At 39.9% G+C, this 16507-nt stretch overlaps 5 protein-coding genes across 9 annotated transcripts in view; 1 reads left to right on the top strand and 4 right to left on the bottom strand.

Moving 5' to 3' along the window:
* Positions 1 to 19: 19 nt before the first annotated feature.
* On the bottom strand, positions 20 to 2259 carry LOC107048231 (NADH dehydrogenase [ubiquinone] 1 beta subcomplex subunit 8, mitochondrial). Its single transcript, XM_015271309.1, has 4 exons — positions 1978 to 2259; positions 935 to 1161; positions 241 to 399; positions 20 to 142 (listed from the first exon to the last, which is right to left on the bottom strand). Exons 1-4 carry the CDS (start codon positions 2060 to 2062, stop codon positions 83 to 85), a joined length of 531 nt encoding a protein of 176 aa, XP_015126795.1. The 5' UTR covers positions 2063 to 2259; the 3' UTR covers positions 20 to 82.
* A 770-nt stretch (positions 2260 to 3029) lies between these two features.
* Positions 3030 to 16507, top strand: part of LOC107048202 (ATP-dependent helicase brm) — a 19067-nt gene continuing 5589 nt past the window's right edge. For 2 of the 5 annotated variants that reach the window (XM_029126781.1, XM_029126783.1), the window contains exons 1-4: positions 3030 to 3215; positions 3378 to 3686; positions 14645 to 14756; positions 14833 to 16065. In XM_029126781.1, the coding sequence (XP_028982614.1) occupies positions 3420 to 3686; positions 14645 to 14756; positions 14833 to 16065 (1612 nt within the window). In that variant the 5' untranslated portion in view covers positions 3030 to 3215; positions 3378 to 3419. Of the gene's footprint in view, positions 3216 to 3377; positions 3687 to 4357; positions 4398 to 14644; positions 14757 to 14832; positions 16066 to 16507 lie in introns of those variants that run through there. The other 3 variants (XM_029126782.1, XM_029126784.1, XM_029126785.1) reach the window with 3 other exon arrangements.
* On the bottom strand, positions 5150 to 8372 carry LOC107048299 (inositol monophosphatase 2). Its single transcript, XM_015271416.1, has 6 exons — positions 7858 to 8372; positions 7249 to 7382; positions 6863 to 7119; positions 5815 to 5920; positions 5441 to 5601; positions 5150 to 5332 (listed from the first exon to the last, which is right to left on the bottom strand). The coding sequence occupies exons 1-6, from the start codon at positions 7918 to 7920 to the stop codon at positions 5214 to 5216; spliced, it is 840 nt and encodes a 279-aa protein (XP_015126902.1). The 5' UTR covers positions 7921 to 8372; the 3' UTR covers positions 5150 to 5213.
* Positions 9105 to 11550, bottom strand: LOC107048297 (inositol monophosphatase 2-like). The gene is made up of 7 exons (XM_015271413.2): positions 11499 to 11550; positions 11305 to 11420; positions 10990 to 11123; positions 10087 to 10343; positions 9916 to 10024; positions 9457 to 9608; positions 9105 to 9376 (listed from the first exon to the last, which is right to left on the bottom strand). The coding sequence occupies exons 2-7, from the start codon at positions 11371 to 11373 to the stop codon at positions 9249 to 9251; spliced, it is 849 nt and encodes a 282-aa protein (XP_015126899.1). The 5' UTR covers positions 11374 to 11420; positions 11499 to 11550; the 3' UTR covers positions 9105 to 9248.
* On the bottom strand, positions 11669 to 12939 carry LOC107048298 (inositol monophosphatase 1). Its single transcript, XM_015271415.2, has 4 exons — positions 12791 to 12939; positions 12599 to 12732; positions 12203 to 12465; positions 11669 to 12138 (listed from the first exon to the last, which is right to left on the bottom strand). Exons 1-4 carry the CDS (start codon positions 12857 to 12859, stop codon positions 11759 to 11761), a joined length of 846 nt encoding a protein of 281 aa, XP_015126901.1. The 5' UTR covers positions 12860 to 12939; the 3' UTR covers positions 11669 to 11758.

Genomic DNA, 16507 nt, shown 5'->3' on the forward strand with positions numbered 1-16507 from the left:
ACATTAATTACGATATCAATTAGATTCTGATTTGTTTAATCGGTAATACCTCCTCTACAAATTAATTGTGGAATTATTCGGTTCAGCGTGCAGGCTCGAATGTGTAGTGCACGACTCCAGGCTGTGGTATTTGCTTCTCAAGCTGTAAATAATTAATGGAAATAATTATTGCGATTGGTTTGTGCTTTAGTATGTGAGGAGACGAGGATTTTTGCAAAATCGATGGGGAGAAGTACTCACGACTGGTCTGAAACACTGATAGGGTTCGAGGAGGTAATGGAGTCCGAAGAAGAAAACCATTACTAGTGTAAATATTGTGGGAGCTTCACGATAACCGACCAATGGTTTCTCTCCAAAATCACAACGCTCTTCACCGAGGATGTTTCTCTCTACGTGAAGCTGAAATCGTTGTGATGGAATTAATTGGGGATTTAATTTTTTTTCTCCAACATTTCTGCCGCGAAAACTCATGCTAGCACTCATTTTTTCCCCCTTTATTTTCCTGTCACAGTTTCATTAGTTTTATTTATAAAAAAAGAGTGTCCAGACTAATGGATCGATTAATATCTTCGTTGAATAAAAAATCCAGTGTAACGTTTTAGAAGACACAAAAATTGATGACACAATACACCAGTGAAAATGAAGGTCTCCATTCAGTAGCGAAGCGGTAAACCGGGTTAAGTCGATTTTTACTATTGGCTAGTTTTTGACGAATATCTCGGAATCTAAAAGAGATAGAAAGATTTTTGTCATGACCTTTTTTGTGGAGCCAATAGAGCGTTATAAAAAAAGTCATGAGAAAAATTTTGCTATCTCTCTTAGATTCCGAGATATTCAGCAAAAACTGGCTAATAGTCAAAATCGACTTGACTCGGTTGACTACTGCATTCTATCAATAATTTTAATTGAATATGGGAAAGAGTGGGGGAATTACCACTTCACCGAAGTTTCTCTTCTCCTCCGGCCAATCGTAAGGATACCAGGGGTCCTTCAGGGCCACTCCGATCTTCGGGAGCTTGGGGTAGTCCCCGTGACCCCAGCCATCGTCGGGGTAGGGCTCGTACTCCTCGTAAGGCATTCCATATTTCTCGGCAGCAGCCCTCCTCTCCGCCTCGGTCTTCGGGTAGGGTCCGGGCTTCCAGTCATGATGCGTCAGTACCTCTGGCAATTACAAGCCAACATCATCATCATTATCATCACCATTTATTCTCTCTCCCTGATCAACACTCAGAGAATTAATTTGAGTTACGAAAGAAATGAGTTGAGAAGAATTTGGAACGAAAGTCTATCTGTTAATTCAAAAAAACATCAGGTTTTGGCTTCAGGTGACCTATTTCATCGTTAAGTAGACTCGCCAGTAATTATTGATAAATAAATTTGAGCATAAAGTGTAGTTAATTATTTTTCATTCTATGAAAATTCTTTTTTCAATTATATAAAATTTATTTCGGTACGGAATACGATCGCAGAAATAAAAAATGTTGATCTCCCTTCATTTTTTAAGAAGAAAAATACAATTTGAAATATTTCGAAAGAAAAACACGAAAAAATAGATTTGAACATGGAAAAAAATTAAATTAAATTGAATTTTTAAAAATGTGTTCTTGGGGTTTTCTGTGTTTTAATTTAATTTAAATTAATTAAATGATTTTGAGTCATGGGATATTCGAAATCAGTATATATCACTAATTAATTGTCAAATCGCGACGTTTCGATTTTTATTGAAGCTTCCTCAGGCTCTCTCATTGATACTAATTAATTCAAAGAATAAGAATAAGAATAAAATAATTAATATAAATATTAATGAATGAATAAATAAATAAAATCTCCCATCAATAAACGTCACTCCCCAACTGTCCCTTACGTAACGTTTAACCTCAAAAAAATTATTACACAACAGACTCCAAGACAAGACTAAACAATTAATCCCAATAATTAATTTATCCCTGATCAACACCAACAATCAAATAAACTCACTCGTCCTGACAACATTGTACAAAATCCCAGTGTTCTTCGAAGTTATCGGAGGAACAAAACTCTTCAGCTTTATAAGCAACGCCATATTTTCCCCGACGAACGTACACAAGAGCAAAAAAAAATAAAAACTCTCAGTGAGCCTATATACACCGGAGAGTTGGACACGAGTAGAGACAGGCGATACGCCTCGATATATGGAAGTGTCCGATATTTCATCGATATATCAGCGATATATTCAGATGAAAAATACAATTGTCAACATAAATTCTGTCCTACTAGCCTGAACTGAGTACGGCATGTGATTGGCCAGTTAAGAGTATCCCTCATTCCTCATTGGCCATGAGCCCCCACTCAGTTAAGGTTAGTAGAACAAGAACTTTTGTTCGTTGAGCCGATATACCGACATATATCGATATGTACCGATATATGTACGATATATATCGATATATTCGAACTCAGTTAAGGTTAGTAGGACAAGAACTTTTGTTCGTTGAACCGATATACCGATATATACCGAATGTATATCGGTAGATATATCGATATATACCGATATAATCGGTATATCGGTTCAACGATATTTTTTTCCGAATATCGACAGCTTCGAACCGATATTTCCAAATTATATCGATAATTGTGATTTCGATATTTCGTTCAATATCGCCAATCCCCAAGTTAGTCTCAGTGGAAACGAGACGGAAGTTGACTACAATTGTCACGTAAAAAATTTTTCCCCGCCCCAGAAGCATCTCCACCCCATCCCCCCGAAAAAACCCCACAAATTGAAAATACAAATGACAATAAACCAGAAAATGCAATCTGGGGAGCGATTTTGCTCGTTTTATATCGACATAAAATCATAAATTTCAACCAATCCTAGTTGAGTATTTCGAATTCAGGGCTGTCATTGGTTGAAATTTACGATTTTATGTCGACACAAAACGAGCAAAATCGCTCCCCTGACGTCAAGACAACTCGTCTTCCGCGAGGAATCGATCCCTCGGCGTTTGAATTTCCCGCCGCGGCGGTGAAGTCTGGCAATGCCGCACGTTGGCTGCGCGAAGCCGCCACGAAAATTATGGAAAAAAATGGACGGTGGCGTGTGTTCATTATCGCTCTGCTCCCCCGACTGCCGAATAATCCGTGAATAACTGATGATTAATTGAAATCGTGCAGTTGTTCTATGGAAAGAGGAAGTTAATTTTTTAAATTTCATCGACACAATCGCGACGTGACTAACGGTAAGTGAAAATGAACTAACGGGCTGACGATGGACGCTCCAATGGTGATCTGGCACTCGATGAAAATCGTTATTTGTTGATTTATTATTGGGCCGACGGTGGGGAGTCAGTGGAGTTGTTTTGATTGTTGAAATAGTGAGGGCTGTTTGGGAATTTTGACAGGGGATACTGCGGGGGGATAAACTGGAGTCGGATCGGAGCAACATGGCGAGCCCTTCGCCTCAGTCGTCGCCCATGCCACCACCTCAAGCCCCTAGTCCAATGGGCCCACCTCAGCAGGCACCGTCGCCTTCCAATCCTCAGGGGAGTCCTATGGGGCCACCACAGCATCATCCACACAGCCCCACGCAGGGGTATCCGGGGGGGCCAGCACCCACTGGAGCCCCCATGACACAGCCACCGCCACAGCAACCACCACAGGGGGCCAACTATCCACCACATTCGCAGGGAATGCCAGCTAATATGTCGCAGGTAACGATTTCATGGAATTGTGGGGAAAATGAGAAGTAGGGAATAGAGAATAGGGTGAAAGGGACATTTTAGACTTTTTTAAAATTATTCGTAACTCAGAAACAGTGTGGCACTGTCCCAATTTGACTTCAGAAAGGATAATTCTTAAGAAGGAGCTTGAAAAATGTGAAGCCCCACCTACAAACTCAATCACCCCTTTTGTGAAAACAACAGATGCAAAAATCTTGACAATATTGCACGATTTTTTCAAAAAACGAAAGATGAAGATCTGAAAAATTAACGAAAGTAAAAAAAAATGCGTATGTATAGCCAACTATCCACCACATTCGCAGGGAATGCCAGCTAATATGTCGCAGGTAACGATTTCATGGAATTGTGGGGAAAATGAGAAGTAGGGAATAGAGAATAGGGTGAAAGGGACATTTTAGACTTTTTTAAAATTATTCGTAACTCAGAAACAGTGTGGCACTGTCCCAATTTGACTTCAGAAAGGATAATTCTTAAGAAGGAGCTTGAAAAATGTGAAGCCCCACCTACAAACTCAATCACCCCTTTTGTGAAAACAACAGATGCAAAAATCTTGACAATATTGCACGATTTTTTCAAAAAAGGAAAGATGAAGATCTGAAAAATTAACGAAAGTAAAAAAAATGTGTATGTATAGCCAACTATCCACCACATTCGCAGGGAATGCCAGCTAATATGTCGCAGGTAACGATTTCATGGAATTGTGGGGAAAATGAGAAGTAGGGAATAGAGAATAGGGTGAAAGGGACATTTTAGACTTTTTTAAAATTATTCGTAACTCAGAAACAGTGTGGCACTGTCCCAATTTGACTTCAGAAAGGATAATTCTTAAGAAGGAGCTTGAAAAATGTGAAGCCCCACCTACAAACTCAATCACCCCTTTTGTAAAAACAACAGATGCAAAAATCTTGAGAATAATTTTTAATGTGGTCAATCGTCAATTATTTGAGATTGGCTGAGTAAAATTCTGGGATTTTTCTTTCATTTTGAAGGATTTTTGTTGGGTTTCAAAATGAGACATGTTGTTTTATAAATGGATCATTTAATTGGGAGATATTGAAAACTGAAGAAGATTCATTTTTCATCAACTTTTTTCATGGGTTTTATTCAATTGACAATAAGACGAGATTGGCTGAGTCAAAATCAACCATTTTCTCTTCATTTCAAAGATATTTTTTCCATCTTTAAAATGAATTTTGACTCATCCAAATCGCATCATTCGTTCAGGAGATATTGGTAATTCTATACGGACCATTTTACGAATCCTCAACTTAATCAATAATTTCTTTCAACAATTTCTCCCAAAACTAACTATTCCATAAAAAATATTTTCTCCTCATTTTTTATACAAAAATAGATATTCTCCAACAGGGAAATAATTCCCTAGTTCATTCTCCCCACAAGAAAAGACAAAAACGGAAATTTCTGGGATAAAATACAGTCACGAATATTTAATCTTCTAGTTCAACTGATTATTCTCTCAATACAAAAAATATTTCGTCAATTTCCCTCGGCTTCTGCTCTCCCATCAGCTTCTTTAATAATCCTCATCAGCTCCACAGCAATTTTTTCGTTGCACGCTCCAATCGCTCGTGGATGCATCAAGTCCACACGTTTTCCTGTCGATTATTTTTTCATAGAATGAGAAAAAAAGCCGTGACTATGTTTTTACACTAGTCAGATATTATCCTGCATATTTATCTCGCACATAAAACGAGTGTAATTACCGGTTACGCGATCGACAACAACTCCCCCGGCTTCGGAAATAATCAAGGACGGTGCTGCAATATCCCAAGTGCAAATTCCAGGTCCCTCTATCTGATAGCCCTCGACCACCCCGAGGGCGATGTAGCAGAGGGTTATAGCAGCTGAGCCAAGGGTTCTCAAGCTGTAGTTCAGAAGAGAATTTTTTTTTCATTTTGTCCAGCATTTTTTAGTTCTCGTATGAATTTTAGATCCGGGTGGACTATCTTTCGAACGTTATCTCGATTGTTTTTCCATTTTCATAGTGTAAAATATATCACAATTTCCGTTGGATTTTACATCACGCAGGGGCTTGAATGTTTTTCTTCTTTTGATTTTTGCTATTTTTTGCACTCACCCTTGGGTCTTCGTGGAGACTATCTTGATTCTCTCCAACATTTTATTTCGCAGGCTCTTCACTTTCAGGAAGCCTGTCTCCAGACAAACCATAGCTTTCGAAATATCTAAAAAATTTTGAGACAAAAATTAATTCATCCTGAAGAGCATCAACTCCATTTTTTTCATTCTTTCAATATTGAATTTACAGAAATGTATAACACATATAATACATTTTTATTATTAATTTTTATGAAGAATAAAATTGTTGAAGATTTATTTGAAGCCCCGGGTGTACTATCTTTCGAGCGTTATCTCGATGTTTTTTTTCGCCTTTCGTCATCTGAAGTTGTCAATTGAGTCCTGCATCATGCAGAAGTTTTGAAAAATTATGAATGAATAATCGAAAAAAAGTAGAAAAAATTCTTAATTTTTTCAAAGAGCATTTTTAATTTATATTCAGAATAAGTTGAATAACAAGAAATTGAAAAATGTATCTGATTTACGGTGACAAATGGCGGCCTCTCACCCAATATCATGCAGGGGGAAGACTGATTTCGTAAATCTTTTCCCACACTGCACAGAGACATTTATTACGGAAAAGGCTCTTTGAAAAAAGTTGTAATATTTTGGAGAATTTTTTAATCACACTTTTATCACATAAAAATGGCAGATGACTACAGACCACTGTTTTGAAAATTGAGATACCTAGCTGTCACTTCCCACGAGGAGTTAGTGTTTTGTTATCCACCCTGGAAAATGACAGCTAATAGATAATTTGCCACAGCGAATCAGATATCTGTAATTTCCACTTTTTTCAACCCATTCTGAATCTCAATTAAAAACGCTCTTTGAAAAAGTTCAGAATTTTTTCTATTTTTTTATCATTCTATCATAATTTTTGGGAATTTCTACATGATGTACCCAATTGACAATTTTGGATACCGAAAGATGAAAAAAATCCGGATAACATTCGAAAGGTAGTGCACCCGCGCCTGAAAACTATAAAATATTGAATTCAATATTTATTGTTTTTCAAATGCAATATTTTTATTATTTTGGTGTCTGACCGTCGACACTAGACGTCCTGATGGGCTTTCCATTCAAAAAAGCCCCTCTCCCTTTCCTGGCAGTGAAGAGCTGCTCCAGAATGGGATTGTACACTATTCCAATCCTCATTTCTTTGGAGATGGACAGCCCTATGACGATGCAGGTGTGAGGGAAGCCGTGAATGAAGTTCATGGTTCCGTCTATTGGGTCGATGATCCAGGTCGGGTCGTCTGTCAACTCTGGAATGTCATTCCCAGTCGATTCTTCCCCGATGAATCTGAATAAATTCAGGCTCTCTTAATACATAAAAATTATTGCATTTAATTCTTGAATGAGACAAATTATTGAACGAATTACTTCATCAGTTGCTCATTAATATTAGTTTGGGCTCTGGGTGGATAATTACTTGTGCGTGGGAAATTGTTGCCTCAATTTCCCAACGATTATGTCCTCTATCGCTCGATCGTACTCTGTCACCAGATCCCAGTCTCCCTGCTTCTCCTTGACTGTTTTATCAGCTACGATTGAACTCCTCATGACCTTCATCAAAGAATTAATATTGACACAAGAATTTTGTGAGGTTAAAATCCCCTGAAATTTTGATTGAAATTCCTCGGGAATTTGTAAAAATCTCATAAAATTCTACGAAATATTGAATAAAATCCTTTACAATCTCTGAAATTCCTTCAGAAATAGAATAATACGTTAGATCTTTCGAAAACAATTCAGAGTTTCTCTGAAATCTTTTTACATTCAAAAAAAATAAATCAACATAAATCAAATTTTAATAAATATTGAATAAATCTAATGAGTTTGTTAAATATTTATTAAAAATTAAATAAATAAAAATCATTCAACAATTACATAAATTATTAACCAACAATAATTGTTATTTTATAATTTAGTTTTCCAATAATCAAATAAATTTATGAAATAAAATGTTGAACAAAAATAAATTATTAGACATTTTATTTACTGAATTTATTTGTTTGAAGTATTTGTTTCCTCAATTTACCTGAGCGGCCTCGAGGGTCAGTCTCATCGCACTCTCGAAGAACAGATCCTCATCCCAGGCCATCCCTCAAGCTAATATCACCTCGTGCAATAGCTTGAGAGCAACAACTGAACTCCAGCAACGAAAAATCTCAATCTTTTAACTCCTCGCTGCACCTCCATTCTCTCGCCAAGGTCTCGATCTGAGCGGGGAGTCTTTTTTTTCCCCAGCAAGGCCATGAATATGTAAACATGCACAACATCTGTCAGCAGCTCGATTTGGGCGCTCCTTATCGTTATCAGGAATCCCTGCATGAGGCTGAGAAAATTTATCAAACCCAAGGCTTCTAATGAAAGGTTCATTAGAATCTTCCTGCAATAGTCAATCATTCTTTCATCAGACGAGTCACTCCACTCATCAAAAAGAATTCCAGCAATTTCAATTTCAATCTTTCATTTGCATTTAATTCTTTATTTGTTTTATCCAATTCCCATAGCACATTTCTTCAATTATTCGCTAATGAATGGACGGAATTGCATCTTTTTTTTTCAAATGTAGGCACTGTTGCGCCCTATCGATCGCCATTGATTAAAATTTAATTCATCGATGAGTTTTTTTGATTTTCGAGTTTTTTCGAAAATCGTTGTCCCACGATAACTAAAAAAATGTTCTGAATTGATTGAATGATGGCTTAAAAAATTTGTTCGGATGTCCTTTCGACCGAGTTCGAAGATGAAGGCGATAGCAATAATCGTTATTTTGATTGATTTGAAAAATTGCAAAAATTTTGTATTTTTTGAAAATGAGAATTCCGGGGATATCTTTGAATATCATGCCTCAAATGAATTCAATCACAGCTTAAAATGTTTGTTTTAATGCCATTAAGTCCAAGTTAAAAGACGATAACGATAGCTGTATTGGTCGATTTGATTTTTATGATGATTGTTGAAAATTTCGAATTTTTCATGAATTTCCCTGAGAGTGAGCTTTCCCACTCTCTTCAAATGTGATGTTTTCAAATTCATTCAAGTATGTGTAAATAAAATTTTTCTATTAACATTTTATCGAAGGGCTGAGGGGAGAGATAGAACTGTAAAAAGACAATCGGTTGTACAGAAGAAAGGGACGATAAGAATAATGACGATGATAACATTCAACTAAGTTGAAAATCTGACAAAATCAGTTGAAAGGAAATCTTATTCAATTTAATAAGATGAAATAAACAATGAATTATGCATGATAGAAGGCAGTGATGTGAAAAATAACCGTTGGGAAGCATATTGCTAATTTATTAGTAAAAATGACTACTCTATGCAATACAGGAGCAATTCCCCACTTGTTTTTTTTTTCTGATTGTCATTCTACCGTGAGACGTCATTACTATAACTACATTGTAAAAATCGCGGGGTAATTTATGTTCGTTTCAGTCGTTTTCTTTGTATCTTCAAGTCCGTTTCAATTATTAGTTGAGAAACTTCCTGGGCGAGTTGAGAGGTCCCCGACGCTATTATCAAGGGCTCCAGGAGGTTGGGAGGTCCGCCTGGAATAAAAATCCAGCGAATGAATTGAATTTCGTCGCGTTGATGGGGAATTCAGGCCGATTTAGGGAGAAATTCTGACCTTTTGTGTCGATAACAGTTCCTCCGGCCTCTGTTACCAATAAAAATCCCGCTGCCACGTCCCAGGGCTGCATGTAGTCCAGATGGAAAACGTCTATTATACCTCTCGCTACGTATGCCAATGCCAGAGCTGCCGATCCCACATTTCTGATTCTTCAGATAATGAGGAAGAATCGTAATTATTTCTCTTACTCTGCATACTCGGAATTCAATCGCCAATAACTCGAGAACGGCTGAGTGAAATCGTCCAATGTTTTTTTCATTTTCAAGATCATTTCTTCAGCTTCAAAATGAGCGCTAACTCGTCGAAATCGCATCGTTGCGTTTCGAGATATTGACGATTGAAACAAAAGGGTTTTATCCCACTCGTCAGATTTTTCTACTGAATTTTTGTAATTGGATTTTATCGAGAATATGAAATTGTTGTCGGGGATGTTTTTGGTATTGAGAGTGACATTACCCTCTAGCTGAGGAACAGAGGACTTCCATCCGCCCCTTGGCAATGTCCAGGTGGGCCCTCGTTCGTCTGAGGACCCCAGGCTCGATGATCATCAGAGCTTCTGATAATTCTGAAAGAAATCTCCCCCATTCAATTCATCTCACCCAATTTTCTCATTTCCAGTCGTTTTACCTGTCACGTCTGAAACTCTCAACTTTTTTTCATTCAAAAATGCCCCCTGCCCCCTCTTTGCAGTGTACAACTCGTCATTAGACGGATTGTAAATGATCCCCACCTCTAGTATTTTATCTATCGTCAAGCCTATTGAGATGCAGCACTGGGGGAACGAGTGGACGAAGTTTACTGTACCATCTATTGGGTCGATGATCCATGTGGGGGCGTTTGTCAGCACTTGTTGGGCATTTTCCGTCGACTCCTCAGCAATGAATCTAACAAAATCAATTACGATTCAAGTCGACGCAGATCTCAGCCGAGTTTTCGGCGAATATCTCCGAATCTGAGAGAGATAGCGAAATTTTTGTCATGACCTTCTTTGTAGATCTGAGTCCGCTCTACAAAAAAGGTCCTGACAAAAATTTCGCTAGTTGCCTCAGATTCGGAGATATCTATTGAAAACTGACCAATAGTCAAAATCCATTCAAGTCGCTCAGCTCTTGGAGTTTTCGATGAATATCTCCGAATCTAAGGCAGATAGCAAAGTTTTTATAATAACCTTTTTTATAGATCCAAGTCCGCTCTACAAAAAAGGTCCTGACAAAAATTTCGCTAGTTGCCTTAGATTCGGAGATATCCATTGAAAACTGACCAATAGTCAAAATCCATTCAAGTCGCTCAGCTCTTGGAGTTTTCGACGAATATCTCCGAATCTAAGGCAGATAGCAAAGTTTTTATAATAACCTTTTTTATAGATCCAAGTCCGCTCTACAAAAAAGGTCATGACAAAGATTTCGCTATCTGCCTTAGATCCGGAGATATTCACTGAAAACCAATAGTCAAAATCGACTAGACCCGTTTTATCGCTTCGCGGCTGAATTAAATTAAACCATTCACACGTTTTGAATTTTTTTAACGTACTTGTGCTCTGGAAATGCGGACGACAGTCCAGAAATCAAAATCTTCTCAATTTCCTGGTCACTAGCCGTGACGATGTCACCTTGATTGCCTTTCGCCATTACCTTTTTCTCGGATTCGAGCGCAGCCTTTAATAACTACAGACCGACACAATTATTCTTCATTTTACTCCCTTGTCGCATTATTCTGGGATTAATTAGTTGAATAATTATCAGTGATACATTTATCTGACGTCATGTAAACTCGAGAAGTATTTCCGTGTGACGCATTATCCTTTTTAGGTATTTGTCTGAATGGAAATGATTCAATTTTACGAACCTTGCCGGCTTCGAGAGTTAATTTCTTGGCGATTTGGAAGAATCGCTCGATTTCTTCTGATTTTTCCATGCTTGAACGCGTCTTCCCATTGAGATTGCACGAGTTCACCTACTGCCCTAGTTGATCGAGCACAGATTCTTATCAGAATTCGAGATAATCAAATGATAAAGAAATGAAATACTGCTCTTTGTTACGTGAGGTAATTATTCTCGTCTTCAGAACTCGTGCAACAGCTCTGGAACACTTGCCACAACTGCTCTCTGCCGAGCCTCGTATCACGATAATTAACGCTATTAATTAATCCCTGACCTTCTGTTTCATTTAATTCAAAAATCATAGCCAATTGTTTCGCGATGCGTCTGAGGGGATCTAGTTTATTGACATGAACACGTTATTTACAAAGGTTTAGCATTTCAACACATATTTTCGTTCCTCAACTACACGTTCTAGTTCTTCATGCTGCTCTCTTGCGATGAGTCTTCTTGTCAGCAAGACTCACAAGCTTGACAAGTTCAGGGGCAATTTTCTTGTTGCCAATGGCTAGTAATCTCGGCTTCATGAGATCAAAGTCACCGCCAGATGTATCGATGACTTCTCCCCCAGCTTCACGAATTATTAGGGCACCAGCTGCTACGTCCCAGGGCATGAGGTTGTCACTGTGGTAAACCTCAGCTGCTCCCATTGCAACGTAGCACAAGGTCAGTGCCGCAGAGCCCATGGTTCTTATTCCATGGGCTACTGTGACAAATGCCTCAAGTCGACCGAGCACTATGTCCCTGATGTCCTCGATCGTTGCGTATGACGCCTCGATGCAGATCAGCGAGTCCTTCAGTTCTTGAGACAAATATGGGATCAAACTTGGTCTGATTGTCAATGCTGGAGGAGTGATGATTTTTACCTGATACGCCGGAACTTTTTATCGATTTTCCGTTGAGATAAGCCCCACCTCCTCGTCTGGCTGTGAACATCTGCTCCAGAACTGGATTGTAGACAATGCCAATCTCAAGCTGACGTTTGATACTCAGGGCTATTGATATGCAGGTGTGGGGAAACGCGTGGACGAAGTTCGTTGTACCGTCGATTGGATCGATTATCCAGGTTGGAGCGTCCGTTAGGTCTGGGAGGTAGTTTGTACTCGAGACTGTCTCTTCGCCGATGAATCTGTTCAATTTTTTCTATCAGTAAAAGTTTCGGAAAAACATCCCTGGGGATTTTTTTCAAAGCTCGAGAATAAAAGTGTCGCATTTCTAGATGATAAAGGCTATTCGAATGATTAAAGTTTACATCAACTCACTGGTGACTCGGAAATTCATTGGCAAGTCCATTGATCAGGATCTCCTCGACTTTCTTGTCGTACTGAGTCACCAAGTCCCAATCGCCAGCTTTGGTTTCTATATTTTTTCCACCCTGGATTGCTTCCCTGATGACCTGAACTCGGATTTGTCGTTAATTTTCTCGGGAATTTGGGGTTGAAATTGTCGCTTACCTTTGCGGATTCAATAGTCAATTTCATAGCGAAATCGAAACAATGATCCAATTCCTGCTCGTTTGCCATTATCAACGGTATCTGAGGGGCTTTAAATTTGTAGCACTGTTTTTAGGTCTAGTTTATCAACCGTCTGGTGTCAAAGTGACGTGACATTGCCAGAACTAGCAGTACTTATGCGTTAACCCCGAGGTAATCCCCACCATCCCTTAAATGCTGATGCGCGCACGCTACATGCCACTCGATAGACACTCACAATGGATATTTCCATTGGAAATTGCTGGGTTTGATATTATCGCACACTTTGGTATTTGCCTTCGTGCCGTTTTCCATTTCAATAATTCGTGATCTATCAATATTTTTCTTTTGCAGTTGAACAGCGTGGAATGTATTGGAGAGAATTACTGGATTTAATTTCATTACGTCCGGAGACGGATTTGAACTCACAACCTTCAGATTACTGGGCTATGCTCTTACCAATTGAGTTGACAAAAATATTAGCAATTTTTTTTAGAAGTTATGGGAAACTCGTAAGTTGTGGACAATTGAAAATCTCAATTGGTCATAATTTTTTGTACGATTTTTCAAAATAAAAAAAAATGGGTGATATTTTTTTCTCAAGGGGATTTGAACCCACAACCTTCAGATTACTAGACTATGCTTTTACCAGTTGAGCTATCAAAAATATTTTACATATTTTTTTCATTTTGGTAACTCATGAAAAATATAGATACTACAGGAAATTAAAAATGTTTGTCATTGTGACGTCATTTTTTATTGCCCGTAACTTTTCAATTTTTCATCATTCATCAGAATAAAAAAATAAGTATTAAAAAAATTATCCTCGACGGATTTGAACTCACAACCTTCAGATTACTAGACTATGCTTTTACCAGTTGAGCTATCAAAAATATTTTACATATTTTTTTCATTTTGGTAACTCATGAAAAATATAGATATTACAGGAAATTAAAAATGTTTGTCATTGTGACGTCATTTTTTATTGCCCGTAACTTCAATTTTTCATCATTTATCAGAATAAAAAAATAAGTATTAAAAAAATTATCCTCGACGGATTTGAACTCACAACCTTCAGATTACTAGACTACGCTTTTACCAATTACGCCACCTCAAGGTGTCAAAAATATTTTTTCATCTTCATAACCAACGGAAAATACCGAATTGTAGGCAATTGATGCAAAATTATCATCACTTCATCTTGAAAGCTAATTCTCCCATTTTTTCAATTGGATACTGCCATTATCATAACTCAAAGTCAATCGGCAAAGAGCATAATGCCAGGATAATGCACAAGTTCATCGTCTGATAAAGAAAATGAGTAATATATATCCAACGTTGACAGGTGCAATTCGTAGCACGTGTTGGTGTATCATAATATCATTGCCTTTTGTTTCCAATTCCATCGGCGTTCACGGCCCGAGTGCTGGGTGATCACGTACACGTTGCATGGTGCCCTGCAAACCCGGACATATCTGTTATTCATTCGGCGAAATGTCTTTTGTCCTTCATTTTCATGGAAAATTGCTGTGATTGATTAAAAACCATTCGCATTGCGAGAAAGTAAAAAATCCATATTTTCCCAAAATATAAAAAAAAAATCCTGAAACTTTATCTCCGAGCGCTTCACAAACGAAACATAACTGCGTACTATTTTCAACCGTAGGCAATCGAGTAATTGCCTCAGTCGGAAAATTTTCGTGCAACAGTTTAAAGAGGGGCGAATATAAATTTCACAATTGAACAATTGGTCTCAATGTTCGATGTCCCTAATAGCCGCCTGAATTTTGGCCGTCAATTTCAAGGATAAACTTTAAAAAAAATTTTGTCTGTCAGCAGTCAATCTCATGCGGAGTAGGGCCAGGCTCGGGCCCAATGGGTCCAGGACAAATGGGTCCAGGAGGTGCCCTCCCAATGGGTGGTGGGCCCAACCAGATGGGACCAGGAGGTAAAATCCCCCTCGAATACCCCTCCCCCCCGCCCTCTGCCCTTAATTATCTCACCAGCAAATATTTAATCCCTAGGAAGCCAAATGGGCCCAAGCCAAATGCAACAGCAGCAAGGGCCCCAGAACGCCCCCCCGATGTCGGGAGGGGTCCTGCACATGTCAGGCCCCCCCTCAGGTCACATGAACTCATCGATGCCGAGTCACATGCCCCCAGGTGGGCCCCAGAACAGCCACATTCCGCCAGGTGGCCACATGGCCAATTCCTCCTCAACGGGCCACATGAATCAAGGCCACATGCCACCAGGGGGCCCGCCCCCTCCCCCAATGTCGCAGACGGGTCCGGGGGGTGGTCCCCACATGCCCCCAAATCAGATGTCAGGCCCAGGTCAGATGATGACGGGATCAGGCTCGAGCCAGATGCCACCGAGTGCGAGTATGGGTCCCCAGATGGGTCAGAGGGGGCCGGGCCCCCACATGCCCCAGAGCGAGATGATGTCGGGGGGCCAGATGCCCCAGGCAAATCCCAATATTCAGGGGGGCCCGCCCCCCTCCGGAGGTCACATCCCTCCGAATCAGATGCCAGGGGCCCAAATGATGCCCTCCGCTGGCAGCCAAATGCCCCAGGGCCCCATGAATCAGGCCCCTGGGCACATGCCCCCCAGTCAAATGATGCCTGTGTCTGAAACCAATCAGATGCCACCGGGCCCTCCTCCAATGTCCGGCAATGGGTCCAACCAGATGGGCCCTGGGATGAACCAGATGCCCAACCAGATGCCCCCAGCCAATCAGAACCCTCCGATGCAGGGGGGCATGGCCCACATGAGTGGCCCACCGACGTCAGGGCACATGAACGCGAGTCACATGCCACCGGGGGGGCCCCCTCCCATGAATCAGAGCAGTCAGGCCCACATGGCTGGAGGCCCACCGGGGAGTGCTGCTGGGCACATGCCCCCAGGAACCCCCAACAGTCAGATTGGGCCCAACAGTGGGCCCTCACCGATGAGTCCCAATAACTCGACCACTCAGGGGGCACCTGGGCCTGCCGTGGGGCCTCCAATGCCCCCCAACTCAGGACAGGAGAACCTCAATGCCCTGCAGAAGGCCATCGACTCGATGGAGGAGAAAGGACTGCAGGAGGACCCTCGTTACTCTCAATTACTGGCACTGAGGGCCAAACAGGGGAGTGGAATGGGGGAGAAGCAGACCTTCAGCTCACAGCAGCTTCAACAACTTCGAGTGCAGATCATGGCGTATCGACTGCTCGCCAGGAATCAACCTCTGTCCCAACAGCTGGCCCTCGCTGTTCAAGGTAATTTTTTTTGTTTTTTTTTGCTTTTGGGTGACTACTCTTCTTTTGTTCCCTTGGACTGTCAGCCGAAAATTTGAATTTTTTCGTTTGTTTTTAATTGATGACTGTGGGGGGGCCTGGGGTTTTTCAGCAATTGAATTGGTGATAATTTAAAAAGTGCAATTTTTGAAAATTAAGAGCACTTTCAATGAAAAATTAGTAATTTATAGAATTTATAATATATTATAATTTATAACGTAATAATTTCTCACGAAAATTCTATGGGGATTAAATCCTGAAAAAATAATAAGAGGATACCTCACGCTAATCTCCATAAATAAATGGAAAAACCTCAATTTTTCACAGGAGGTAAATCATCCCATCAATTTATTTCCCACATAATACGAGCCCCTAAACCCAAGAAGATCAAAAGGGGGGGGCGAAGCCCCCCCCAAATAAATGA

This window comes from Diachasma alloeum, unplaced genomic scaffold (assembly GCF_001412515.2).
Source record: "Diachasma alloeum isolate Michigan unplaced genomic scaffold, Dall2.0 Dall_scaffold_00186, whole genome shotgun sequence".
Lineage (NCBI taxonomy): Eukaryota > Metazoa > Arthropoda > Insecta > Hymenoptera > Braconidae > Diachasma > Diachasma alloeum.

Coding starts and splice junctions, on each gene's coding strand:
- LOC107048231 (XM_015271309.1), bottom strand. CDS start 2,062: ATGGCGTTGCTTATAAAGCTGAAGAGTTTTGTTCCTCCGATAACTTCG. Junction 1,162..1,977: donor GTACAATGTTGTCAGGACGA/GTGAGTTTATTT, acceptor TGTAATTGCCAG/AGGTACTGACGCATCATGAC. Junction 400..934: donor AGAGAAACTTCGGTGAAGTG/GTAATTCCCCCA, acceptor CAACGATTTCAG/CTTCACGTAGAGAGAAACAT.
- LOC107048299 (XM_015271416.1), bottom strand. CDS start 7,920: ATGGCCTGGGATGAGGATCTGTTCTTCGAGAGTGCGATGAGACTGACC. Junction 5,921..6,862: donor CAGGACGTCTAGTGTCGACG/GTCAGACACCAA, acceptor AAAATTTTTTAG/ATATTTCGAAAGCTATGGTT. Junction 5,602..5,814: donor GTCTCCACGAAGACCCAAGG/GTGAGTGCAAAA, acceptor TCTGAACTACAG/CTTGAGAACCCTTGGCTCAG.
- LOC107048297 (XM_015271413.2), bottom strand. CDS start 11,373: ATGGAAAAATCAGAAGAAATCGAGCGATTCTTCCAAATCGCCAAGAAA. Junction 10,025..10,086: donor GAGAGTTTCAGACGTGACAG/GTAAAACGACTG, acceptor GATTTCTTTCAG/AATTATCAGAAGCTCTGATG. Junction 9,609..9,915: donor CTCTGTTCCTCAGCTAGAGG/GTAATGTCACTC, acceptor CATTATCTGAAG/AATCAGAAATGTGGGATCGG.
- LOC107048298 (XM_015271415.2), bottom strand. CDS start 12,859: ATGGCAAACGAGCAGGAATTGGATCATTGTTTCGATTTCGCTATGAAA. Junction 12,733..12,790: donor TGACTATTGAATCCGCAAAG/GTAAGCGACAAT, acceptor ATCCGAGTTCAG/GTCATCAGGGAAGCAATCCA. Junction 12,139..12,202: donor AAAAAGTTCCGGCGTATCAG/GTAAAAATCATC, acceptor ATTTGTCTCAAG/AACTGAAGGACTCGCTGATC.